This window comes from Myotis brandtii, unplaced genomic scaffold (assembly GCF_000412655.1).
Source record: "Myotis brandtii unplaced genomic scaffold, ASM41265v1 scaffold285, whole genome shotgun sequence".
Lineage (NCBI taxonomy): Eukaryota > Metazoa > Chordata > Mammalia > Chiroptera > Vespertilionidae > Myotis > Myotis brandtii.
The window spans coordinates 1,132,341-1,146,090 of record NW_005360891.1 but is presented as its reverse complement, the minus strand read 5'-3'; the positions used below and the strand labels follow the sequence as shown (position 1 = coordinate 1,146,090).

At 34.9% G+C, this 13,750-nt stretch overlaps 1 protein-coding gene across 1 annotated transcript in view; it reads right to left on the bottom strand.

Annotated features, from left to right (window-relative positions):
- CSMD3 (CUB and Sushi multiple domains 3) overlaps positions 1 to 13,750 on the bottom strand; it is an 888,294-nt gene that overhangs the window by 111,748 nt on the left and 762,796 nt on the right. The window contains exons 39-40 of the mRNA XM_005869050.2: positions 5,049 to 5,167; positions 3,654 to 3,723 (exon numbers count right to left, since the gene is read on the bottom strand). Coding sequence (XP_005869112.1) covers positions 3,654 to 3,723; positions 5,049 to 5,167 — 189 coding nt within the window. The remainder of the gene's footprint in view (positions 1 to 3,653; positions 3,724 to 5,048; positions 5,168 to 13,750) is intronic.

Below are 13,750 nucleotides of genomic sequence, written 5' to 3'. Positions count from 1 at the left end.
TTACTCTTTTTGTAAGAAGGCTAAATAAAGAATTTTAAGAAAAATATTGGTTTCTAATGGTAATGTGTGAGGAATTTACATATCACATATGGGATATGGTCTTTATCCTAAAATAATTTAAACAGAGAATAGGGAAGGATAAAGCATAAAATGATGCAGCCAATTTTGAGAATGTAGGCATAATTTATCAATGAGCTTGTTTTAGAATCTGTTATACTGATTTACTATTGATAAGCTAAGTAACATTTATAGGAACAGATAATTACCCAAGTTCTAATTTTTGAATGATTAAATAGAACTATTTAACATGCATTGAAAGAGCAATTGCATTTTGGAAGCTAATCCTTCTAACTGAATATTTTTATCATTTCATTATAAAAGGACTAAAAATCTCATTTGTTAATTATTTCATGTTAAGAATAGTAACAGATAGATACTCAAACTTCAGGATATATATCAGAAAGGAAAGCTAAGTAGAAAGTCTATCCATGTTCTGTAGGTTAGCAATAACAAGTTTGGCTGCTCTCTTTATATGATTTGAATAAATTATGTATCAAGCTGATTTTACTAGGTGGGTATATATATATCACCTTGCAGTCAATCTGCATACAAAGCTTTTGTTTAAATGTGATTATCATTGAGAGCTAAAGATGTACCTGTATACCTTCCCATCCTTCAGTGGCTTTGTACTGGACTTTTGTGCCCCATTAGACTTTTTGATAGGGATATAACCATAGCATAGCCCTCCAAGATAAAATCATCTTTGATTCTTCCTTCTAATTTGTCTCTGTTACCTAAAAATCTCAAGTGACTTTTCCTTTCTTCCATAAAATACCTGGCAGATTGTTTAATTTACAGTTCATGACACTGTAACCTTGTTACTGGGTAACTAGAGTTTTCAGATACTCTCTGAATCAGCCCCATTGCCTTCAGTTCCTCCTTAGATAGCCAAGATGGCAATTCAAATACTTTGTGAATCAAGTATCATATAAACTTGTTGTTCAAAAATAAGATGAGTAGAAAAGAAATAAAAATGCTTTCTAATTCCATTACTCACATATAACTTTTTTATATTTCTTTTTCTCTACAGAAATATATGTATGCATGCATGTGTGTTTATACGTGTACCTATATAATGAAATTAGGATCATATAGATATCTATTTTTCACTATAATAACTACTATCCTGAATGTCTTGTGTGTCCCAGGTGCAGTGATAAACATATTAAACAGATTATATCCTTTAATTCTTACAATAGGCCTGGGCGATAGACATATTATTCCATTTAACAGGTGAGCAAACAGTAGTGCAAAGAATAAAACACTTGCCAGACATACCTACTGCACCCTAGCTGAGATTTGAATTAGATATGTTGGACATCAAAATCTGTTACGTATTCCTTGTAGTTTCATACCAATGTACCCCTATGTAATAAAATTTAAATTTTCTTGCCAAGTTTTATTAAAATATCATTTCCATCGAATACTTCTCTCATTAATAATATATAGTAGGGAATGCATAGTTAATCAAAATGCAATACTTTACCTAAAAATTAACCATTCATTAAGAGTAATAATTGGTTCTGCTAATATAATAAAATGGAAATTGTCACATAATGTTGGGTGGTATTTAACATGTTACAATTCTCTAAAAGTAATTTGGCAATATTTATCAAAGCTTTTAAGCATTACATACAATGACATATTAGTCTACTTAGGTAAAATCTTAAGTAAACAATTAGAAGTGTGCATGAAGGCATGTGAAAAGGACTTATACTATATGCCATGAAGCCATTTTAAAAATCTGATTTTTAAAAATATGTTATGGCATGGGAAATTTTTCTAAGTTAATGCCAAGAAGAAAAACATTATAAAAATATACACATAGTGTAGAATCCCCAACCTTTATATTAATTTGTTCATTAAACAATATTCATTGGATATTTAAGATGATAACTTTTCTAGGCATTGGCAATATAGTGATGCACAAAATATCTTCGCTCTCTGCTCTCATATCAGTAGAATATACATAATATTTATTTTGTTTTTTTTATACTTTATTATACCCCATATTTTTATACACAATTGGATACACACATAAATACACACCCCACACATAGCACACACATAATTGGTATTATCTGTATACATACATTTTTAAAATAAGCATTATGTATATCTATATATATAAAAGCCTAAGCGACCATTCGACCATTCCAAGGTTCCACCATTAACTATGATGCGCACTGACCACCAGGGGAAGACACTCAATGCACAGGCATGGAAACATGGAACAGACTAATGACTCTCAGAGGGAAGCGGGGAGGGAAGAGGGCGGGAAGAGATTAACTAAAGATCTTATACGTATACTAGAGGCCCAGTGCACATATTCATGCACTGGTGGGGTCCCTTGGCCTACCCTGTGGGGATTGGGCCGAAACCGGCAGTCTGACATCCCCCGAGGGGTCCCAGATTGGGAGAGGGAGCAGGCCAGGTCAAGGGACCCCACTGGTGCATGAATCCATGCATCAGACCTCTAGTTTTATATAAGTAGGTATAAAAATCACACCAATTCTTTTGATTTTGCCCTTCTTGCATTCAGAAAGGGCTTTTTTCTTTATTCATTTATCTTAATAACACATACCATCCAAAACTGTGTAAATAATATGGGCTAATTTCCCAGCCAACACCAGTTCAGTCAATACCAGTCTCATTTCTGAAATTGCATTTTGTAATCAATGGTATAATTTAAATCTAAATTACTCGTATTTCATTTCTCTTATTTCTACCACTCTAAATGGTAAATGGATATTTTAATGATAGAGATCCTACCCCACATACTTTTTTATTTTAAATATGTTTTTATTGATTTCAGAGAGGCAAGGAGAGGGAGAGAGAGAGATAGAAACATCAATAATGATAGATCATTGATCGGTTGCCTCTTGCATGCCCCCTACTAGGGATTGAGACCACAACCCAAGCATGTGCCCTTGACCAGAATCGAACCTGGGGCCTTTCAGTCTGCAGGCCAATGCTCTATCCACTGAGCAAAACCAGGTAGGGCCCCACATACTTTTCATACTCTGTAGAACCCAGTATACTAATGGTTGCATACAGATAACAGAAATGAGGAAAAGAAAAAAATAATAATAAAGGGTGAGATAGAAATATTTGGAAGCAGCATTTAGGGCAAAAGTTTGTGCCCATATTTTCAAAGCCCCTAGTGCTCTTTTGGCATATATTCCATATCTCCATTGCCTGTCACCACTGAAGACATCCCCTGGAGTGTCATGTTCCCTTTGATAGACTCCAGATTCCTTATCTACATTGGCTCAGTTGTAAGTAATAGGATATTTACTATTTCCTGATCCCTGGGTACTTCTATCATGTTATACTGAAAAAACTCTCTTGGGGAATCAGAAAACCGAATGTCTTTTCTCAATTTTCTAAAGTTTAAATACAATCATTGATATTGAATTGGGGTAAAAAAAACTGTAAAAATTTAAAATAAAAAAGATATGAAACATTTATCTCAAAGTATTTTTTACATAAAACCTGACAAAAGGCTAGCTATTATTTGAATAATATCATATAAAGAGTGTAACTTTAAAATTTGATAAACCTTATAAATGTTCTATATTTCTTTAACTTACCCAAACAAATGGGAATTGGGTAATTCCATCTTCTTACAGGTCCAGGCATACATGTTATGTGAGAATGACCCTGTGTAAATAGGATAATGCAGTTCAGTACAGCTTTTTATTTTTATTTTATTTTATTTTTTAAATTCATTTCAGAGAGGGAGGGTGAGGGAGAGAGAGATAGAAACATCAGTGATGAAAGAGAATCATTGATCGGCTGACTTCTGCACTCCCCGCATTGGGGATCGAGCCAGCAACCCAGGCATATGCCCTGACAGGAACTGAACTGTGACCTCCTGGTTTATAGGTTGACATTCAACCACTGAGCCACTGAGGCCGGATTCAGTGCAGCTTTTAAAAGTTAAATTGAACAGAGCATAGTGAAAGACTATTATGAAAACAAGGTTAAATGCATATTGTCACTTTTATAGATTTTAACTTTTACCGTAAGTCTTATTATATTATTTGGAATAAGAATGGCAATTATATATACTTTTGATAAAATTTAAAAACAAAGGTCCAGATAGGAAAATTAAGATTCCATATCACATTAGAATTGAATTTTATATTTTTTATCAAAACATTCTACTACAATGATTACACAAGTGAAATGGCCATATATAATAGTTTATAATAAATTGCTGTAATATTCAAGATGAGGTTAAATAATGATAAAATTCTTTCATAAAAATATTAGAACAGGTGTTGAGGTATATTGAATTTTAAATTGATATATAACATCCAGATACACCTGATTGCACTTCTGAGACTAATCATTTGTGATACAACCATAAAGACTATAAATTATTAATTTTTAATTTAGCTTCCTCTAAGGAATTTATTTACTTAATATGTGAAATCGTTTGTGCTTATTTTCTTTTCAATTTCTTAATAAGTCTATTCTTTAGGGAGATTTTTATGAGACCATCATTTTGAGATCCTTCAAAAAACCTGTAACAGAGGATCAATATAAAGACAAAAAAAAATCTGAATATACATTGCAAATCCACTTCTTTAGGAAAATATATTTGTGGTTGATTTTCACTACTTTGGGAAATTTATTGTCATGGAAATTTCATTTAATGATTTAAGTAGAACTTCATTTCTATTTTCACATTCTTAAATCCAAGAGTTCAATTGTGTCATCCCATGTGAATACAGAAAAGTGAATAATTAATTTTGATTCAAAATTCATTTTTCATTAGTTGAAATTAAAAAAAATTTAGTTCATTTCAGCAAATTTCTCTCCCACATATATTTTACTGAAAAATTGAATGCCATTTGACTTCAGGTTAATGAAGCCCAAAATCAATATAGTTTTAAAACTTGAAGATTATAATAATTGGTTTGTTAAAATATCCTGAAAGGGTAATAAAAATAAAAACTATTCTTTTAAAATAAACTTACCTGCAGAGAATAGCCTTGATCACACTGAAATGATACCACATCACCAACCATGTATCTGTCTCCAATTTTAATTCCATTGCTGGGAGTTTGTGGTTCAGGACAGGAATCCAAACCAATTGCTAAGAATATTTAATGATAATAGTATAAGTAACTTTCAAATAATAACTGCTTAAATCATGCATATTAAATTATTAAAACTTAATATCTGGATCATTAAAACTACATTTTTACATTGTGGCAATAAGAATATTATGTGAATAAGATTTAACTGCATATGTGAAGAGCAATGTCTTTGGAACACCCCATAAATTTTGAATTTTTATGCCAGTGAACATTTAGTAGCTCTGTGATTATACTTAAATTCTTTTTTAACTCCCAGCCCAGATCTCTTCTACTGAAAAAAAATCCTAAAAATGAAACCCCAAAATAAAATAATAATTTACTGTGAAAATAAAATAAAATTGTAGTTGCAAATGTTTTTAGTAAAATTACTAAAAATTATTTACTATTTCATTTATATCAGTTGGTTCCTTCTTCCTTCATAAAGAATGGGATTTTTAATTCATGAGATATATTTTAATATATTTATTACATATAAAAATTTTAAAATATAATTACAAGACTTGTTTTCCAAATATAATCAGAAAGAAGAAAAACAAGTGTCTTATTGAGACCTGAAAAGTATTGTGCAATGCATGTAGTTTATTTTTGAGAGGAAGATAATCGTATAATTCAAAACACTCCCATTATTTTTACATTGATAGTTTACTTTTCAACATAAAAGAATAAAAGCATAAAAAAACAAAATATTTTCTTAAACAATTCTTTAAAGACTTAAAGAAAATCATTGATTTTCTTTTGGCCAAAACATTGTCTTAAACAATTCTTTAAAGACTTAAAGAAAATCATTGTTTGATTTTCTTTTGGCCAAAACATTTTTTTAAACATTGAATGTATTACATATTATTAAGATATTTTTATCTTTAATAAAGCAAATGTTTATTATTTACTTTTAATTTACAGTTTTAAGCAGTCACCACTCCAAAATTATCTATATATATAAAAGCCAAGCAACCACAATGGCGGAACAACTGGAATGACCAGTTACTATGACACGTACTGCGGTGGCCAACCAGCCTGTTAAACATTGAATGTATTACATATTATTAAGATATTTTTATCTTTAATAAAGCAAATGTTTATTATTTACTTTTAATTTACAGTTTTAAGCAGTCACCACTCCAAAATTATCTATATATATAAAAGCCAAGCGACCACAACGGCGGAACAACTGGAATGACCAGTTACTATGACGCGTACTGCGGTGGCCAACCAGCCTGATTGGGGCCCTGATCGCCACCCCCCAACCTCCATCCCCTCCTTCCCCCAGCCCAGCCTTGACCAGCCCTTATTGGGGTGGGCCTGCCGGACCCCACCTGTGCACAAATTCGTTTACTGGGCCTCTAGTCCTATATAATAAAAACCCAATATGCAAATCGACTGAACGGTGGAATGACCGGTGGAACGACCGGTCACTATGACATGCACTGACCACCAAGGGGCAGGTGCTCAATGCAGAAGCTGCCCCCAGCCCGCAGGCACCAGGCCAGCCAAGGTAGGTGCCATTAGGAGCCACCCTATAGCCCTGCCAGTTGCCCTGCAGAGGGAGGCGACTGGCGGCAGTGGTGGGGGTGGGGGGTAAGGCCTCCAAAAGGGTGACGCCAGGCTGGCCAAGGCAGGTGCCAGCAGGGGCCCCCCAATCACCCTGCCGATCAGCCCATAGATCGGCCCTGATTGCCGGCCAGGCCTAGGGACCCTACCGTGCATGAATTTCGTTCACTGGGCCTCGAATATATATATATTTCAAAAAAATACATAAAATCCTAAATTATGACAATATCTCATATATTACTTCACTCCTTGACCACATTATTTCCTTCTGATAGATCCTCTCAGGGAACCAACTTCTACATTTCCTTTGTGGCACTTTATATAAAGTAATAATGAATAAATGCTGTGTAAATAGTTGTCCAATACTGATCTCCACTCTCTGAATGGGAGCTCTGTATGGGTAGCTCAGAGCGCAGCATCTTAAGGATGCACTCAGTAAGCATTGGTTGTAGGGATGAATGAATAATATAAAAAATGAAAGTGAATTCTTATTTTAATTAGTTCTTAATAAATACAAATTTCTATCTCTGCAAATGGAAGCTATTTCCTCTACCTAACAATACAGTAAATGCTCAGAATAGCTAAAAGTAATGCCTAATTAGGTGACATTTAAAGGTAGGAAATAGCATAACAGCAGTAACTTGATACGGTTATGATTAGATTAGAAAGTAAGGCAGTAAAGAAGAGGGACAAATCATTCATTTGGAAATGCATTTGAGGTAGCCCTGAAAGAAATTAGGAGAATCTGTGGAATGTAAGTCCAGTGCCTGATGTCTCAATAAACATATATCATGTTCCGTATTTCTTGATTTTTTTATAATCTTGAATTTATGAATGTTGGAAAGATGTTACCATTAAATTGTGTCCTACTTTTAAATTTTTAAGGGTTAAAGCTTTACTTCCCCAACTATAATTTGAGATCCAAGAAGAGACAAGAACTGCCTCACAATTGTTTTATATCTCATTTAATTCTTATTATTGGCTCTTACACATTACATTCTTCTGATTTCATAGAGCCCTTTTCAGGAATTATTGGATACAAAAAATACAGTATGTTACGATATAAGCATGTATGTGTTGTTACCTTCCTTTGGTTTCTGGGAGTCCTGAACAGTACATGTATTACCCTTCCCCAGATTCTGTACATGCTCATTTCTTTTTCTTACTGTCAAGTTCTCCGTTCATTGTCATATACACAGAAAGCTATTAATAACTAGAAGTGTCAATATCCTCCTTTGGGAGGAGAATAAGTAAAATGATGACAGTGATGCCATAGATATTGAGGATCTTGTTTTTAATCAATGTTATTACATAATAGATACATAGTAAAATATTTATGAAATAATTTTAACTTAGGGAAAAAAAAAAGATACAGGCCTAGCCAGTGTGCTTGGTGGTTGAGCATCGACCTATGAACCAGGTCACAGTTCATTCCTGGTGAGGGCACATGCCCCGGTTGCAGGCTCAATCCCTGGTAGGGGGTATACAGGAGGCAGCCAATCAATGAATATCTCTCATTATTGATTATCTCTCTTTCCCTCTACCTTCCACCCTGAAACAGTAAATATATATATATATTTTGAAAAGTGATACAAATTCTTATAAACTATGTAATAACAATTTTGTAAGTTAAAATTCTTATAACTACATAATCACAGAGAAAAATGACAAAAAGAAAATATGCCAAATATTAGCAGTGGTTATTTTGATTATGCGATTTTTAGTGATTTGTATGTCCTTCCTTATATTTTCTCGCATTTCCAAAATTTTTATAATGAACATAAATTATTTTTGTAAGTAATAAAATCACTTGTCTATTGGATAAATTAGTACTAGCGGAGATTTAGGGAGAACAAAACATACACCCTTCTATTTTTCTAAAAATAATTGCGTTGAACCAGCTAATCTGTTGAATAAGATTATTTCAGGGAAGTAAGGTGATGAGGTAAACAGATAAGCAGGAGAAGTCTATGTTAATGACCTCTCATTTTTTTGCAACCATTTTTTATGTGTACTAAAGAAAATAAAACAGGAACATTTGAAACTCATGTAGTTCATATTTTATAGACACTTTTTTACTTACAAATATAAACTTCTGAGTATTAAATAATAATTTTAAAGTGTCTTCTTTAAGAGTTAGTTTTTACTTCTTTATAAGTGATAAAACCAATAGGTTATTATTTGTGAAAATGAACAACAAAACATAATTTTTGTAAAAATGTTGCACAGTATTTTCCCATGCTTACCCAAGGGAATCAAAATAGTCATTTTCAGCTTCATGAGTGTAGATTTTGTAAAATTATGCCCTTTGCAATCAAACATGCTCTTTGATTGAATTTTTAAATGAGATTTGGATCAATTAATCTGTAATTGTAGCCCCAAACAGACATAAACAAATGCAGGAACAAATAAATCCATATCAAAAATTGCAGTTATGTCTGCTGTTGAATTACTGTGGTCAATTACCCGGACTGAAGTATTAAAACCGCAGTTCATATTTCTAACATTTATAACTAAATATTATTCTTTCCAATTCTGTTTACAAGGCAATCAATCTAGAGCAGGGGTGGGCAAACTTTTTGACTCGAGGGCCACAATGGGTTCTTAAACTGGACCGGAGGGCTGGAACAAAAGCATGGATGGAGTGTTTGTGTGAACTAATATAAATTCAAAGTAAACATCATTAAATAAAAGGGTACGGTCTTTTTTTTTTTAGTTTTATTCATTTCAAACGGGCCGGATCCGGCCCGTGAGCCGTAGTTTGCCCACGGCTGGTCTAGTGTGTGACAGGTAGGAGGTGGGTTAGTATGTGCCAACTCTGTGACCTGGAACAACTTACCTAACATTACTGTGTTTCAGTTTCCTCACTTGAAAAATGGGGATCAAAGTACTCTCTACCTGAGGGATGTTATGAGAAAGACGTGTGTTAATATGCACACAATGCCACCCTGGCCAGTGTGGCTCAGTTGGTTGGAGCATCATAAGTCTCTGATAATGTGTGAATTCAATAAGAGCTAGTCTAATTTGAGAATGAAGAAAACTGCAAATAGTAAGCATGCAGACTTATTTCTGGTAAAAGTACCTTGGAATTACTTAGTCCATCTACTAAACAAATACATATTTTGTAACATGTAACTTGACTGTTTGTGGGTACTTTTTTAGAAGGAACAATTCTGACACTTAATAATCTGAACTGGGAGCAGTGATTTAGGAACATGGGCAGGCTTTGCTCATACTTACCTTGATCCTCAACACTTTCTTACTCACTTTACCTCTGTTTATCTTCTCTGACATTTAACTTAGCACTACCATGCATAACTAATTGGATATTCAGTAATAGATACTACTTAAGAAATTCTAGCCTACAAAATAATGTTAAATTAAATGACAAAATGTTCAATGGAATCTGACATGCAGGTTCCATCCATTCATTAAATAAGCATTTACTGAGCATCTATTGTATACTCTGCATCATGTTAGATGCTGGGAGTGTTAAGATAGATTAGCAATTTAACCATGCTCTAGCAGCAGTTCTCAACCTGTGGATCGCGACCCTTTTGGAGGTCAAACGGCCCTTTCACAGGGGCCGCCTAAGACCATCGGAAAACACATATATAACTACATATAATTTTTGTGATTAATCACTATGCTTTAATTATGTTCAATTTGTAACAATGAACTTGGGGGTCACCACAACATGAGGAACTGTATTAAAGGGTCACGGCATTAGGAAGGTTGAGAACCACTGCAAAGGAACCCTTTTTGGAACCACAGACAGGGTTAGTTTAAAACATGATTACAGAGTAGTGGAATAATCACAATAAATGAAGGTTGTCCTTTATTTCAATAAAAATTTCATAGGAAATAACCTAAGTGAGCACTAAAAATGATGTATTTCACAAATTTATGAAAATAAGGGAGAAGGTACATGTGATGTATTTACAAACAAAATGGTGTAGAGTTTTGAGTGATTTTTCCTTCTTTTATGGACAAGAGAAGTGTTTTTCCCACAAACACATGTAGAATTTGGGGAAAGGTGGCAAGAAATAAAGCTGATAAAGGGAGGCAGGATATAAGGGACTGTAAACAGTCATAGAACCTTAACTAATGTAGGAAGTTGCATTTTCCTTCTGTTTAGTAATAGAGGGCAAATTCAGAATTATTAAGAACACAACCTCTGTGTGCATTTTGGTGAAGCCGAGGGTCCTTATGACTTTTATTATACTTAGTTTTAAATCCTAGTTCTAGAAAAGATCTTTCTCTTTCTTTCTCTCTCTCTTCCTCTCACTCTTCCCCTCTCTCTCTTTCCCTCTCCCTCAGAGACCTAGCTTTTTCTGCTTCTTTCTCTCTCTCCTCCCTGCCTCTAATTCTAAAAATCTATAACATATCTTTAAGGGAGAAAAAAAGTTTTTGGTAGCTTATGTCAGCACCATTGTAGTATAGAAAATAATAATAATAATAATAATAATAATAATAATAAAATCGCCAATATTTTTCCTCTGCAATTCTTGTTTCTAGTGCTTGCCTCTGCCAGCGCCGGGTGCATAAAGTCTTTCTGTTCTATAACACTGGCTTGACTATGTTTCCAGAATTCAGAAAGTTAGACTAAAACCATCTCTAACTTAATAGCATAAAGAGGTGAAAAGTCAATGAGATGATCATGAAATAAATTTTGATTAAAAGAAATGAGGAAACTATAATACAATTGTAATGTCCTCATAGGGTTAATGAATGAAATGCATTTATAAAGCTCAATTATACTTATTTGTATGTAAATTTTTAGTTAGTGGCAAGTGAAATTAGAAATGACAAATGATTTAATTTGGACAGGAGGTGTTTCTGTAATTAGTATTTTATGTGATGATTTGTATAAACTAGTTAGAACAAAATAAGTAGTTTAAGAAAAATATAATTAATTTTAAAATCACTATTTTTCTCAGATAATTATCTAATTAGCCCAAGGGAGGAAACCATTTTTAGTGATTATAAAAATAAACTCATTAAGACCTAATGCGTTATCACTTAAGCATATTGCTTAAGGATGGGGAGCAGTAAAGTAACTATTGCACTGAATTGAATCTTTTGTTACTTATAAGCTAGAGTTAAATGGTACATTTCTGGGTGTTTACTATTTTCTGACTAGTTTTGTGCTTTGGGGTATTCAGACCCTCCAACTATTGCATGGAATAAAACGATGTTTTCTAGACTACCTGAAATTTCCCAGGATTTAACAAACTTATTAGAGGCAGATATCAGGAGTGCTCTCAGTATGGGAGGAGAGAAAAATGCGTTCATTATGGTAATGTAACCACATAGAAACTGTTTCTTTAACAGGACCCTTTCTCCTTTCTGTCCATGCAGTCCACTCTCTCCTTAATCAGTAAACCCTTAGGACACTGGATTCTGGTTAGCATCCAACTGTCTTATAAACAAAGCCTCAGGTCTGTTGATTACAGTTGTGTTTCAGCCCCAGGCCAATGAAAACAGAATGACCCTAGGAACCACACCCCTCATGAACCAGACAGAACAATGAATCAGGACCTGACACAAAGATCCTACCCTGGCCCCAACCAATCAGTAGAGCCCACAAACCTAACTCATTCCCAGGAGGCCATGGGAGCCACGCCTTTGAGCAAAAGCTCACCTATGACTCTGGTCATGGCACTATTTCCTTAAAAATAAATGTTTACTTTCTTGGCTGAGAACTCCTGTTTGCATTTGATTGGGTTTTAATGCTCACAGGCAAATGGGCCTCTGCAGTCTGGTGAGGTTAACATGTGCCTTTGACTTTCTCAGAGACTATGTCCTGAGATCTTTGAGCACCCCTAAATTTACAAACACCATTAGTACAGGTAGTTTCCCCTTTTAAAACATGTATATTTTATAATTTCAAAACCAAAAAACAACCCCTGTTAATTGATTTATAGACATTCCACTTATTTATTTATGCATTCATTGGCTGATTCTTGTATGTGCCCTGACCCGAGATTGATCCTGTAATCTTTGTGTATTGGGATGACGCTCTAACTAACTTTGCTACCCAGCCAGGCCTAGTCATCTTCAAGATGCCTATAATCCACAATTATCTGAGAAGTTCTGACTTAAATAAACAATACTTACAGTGTTTACACTGTAATTTTGCAATTATTTGTTCGCATGTTCTTATTCGTAATTAAGTCTGAAGGTTTTTAGGACTAGATCTTATGCAAGTTTGTAGTACTGACACCTAGCAAATATAGTTAGCATTTAGTAGGTATTCAATGAATATTTAATGGATAAACAACTGGGTTTGTTCTTATATTTGGGAAGCAATATTGAAATGTAAAATTAAGGGAGGAAATGAAGTATTGCCTTTCTTTAGTAGGTAATAGAAAACAATGATATTTAAGGATCAAAATGGAACTCTAGAAATATTAATGAGACCAAGGCATGTGAAGAAAATAGACTATCCAGAAGGAACATCAGATTTGTATGATCCTATCTAATAAAAGAGTAATATGCAAATTAACCATCCCTTCATCACAAAGATGGTGGCGGCCACGGAGCTTGAGCGAGCAGGAGGCTTAGGATGCCCCTGGCGATGGAGGAAGCCAAGCTTCCTGCCTGCCCTGGCCGGCTCTGAGCTCCGCTCAAGGCTACAAAGTTTCAATTATAGAAGATAAATAAATCCCAGATACCTACTTCCAGCCCACGGCTGTGGCCAACCTGCAAACAGCCCTCAGCCCCTCACACAGGTTGGCCAGGCACCCCAGTGGGACCCCCACCCTGAAGGGGCTGTGGCTAGCCTGAAAACGGCCCTCAGCCCCTTACCCAGGCTGGCCATACCCCCATGGAGTAAGAGTCCCTGCTGGGGGGCGTGGCCAGCCTGCAAAAGCCATCATCCCCTCACCCAGGCTGGCCAGGCATCCCAGCGGGGACCCCCACCCTGAAGGGTGTATGGTCAGTCTGAAAACAGCACTCAGCCCCTCACCCAGGCTGGCCATGCCCCCATGGGGTGAGGGTCCCCGCTAGGGGGCATGGCCAGCCTGCAC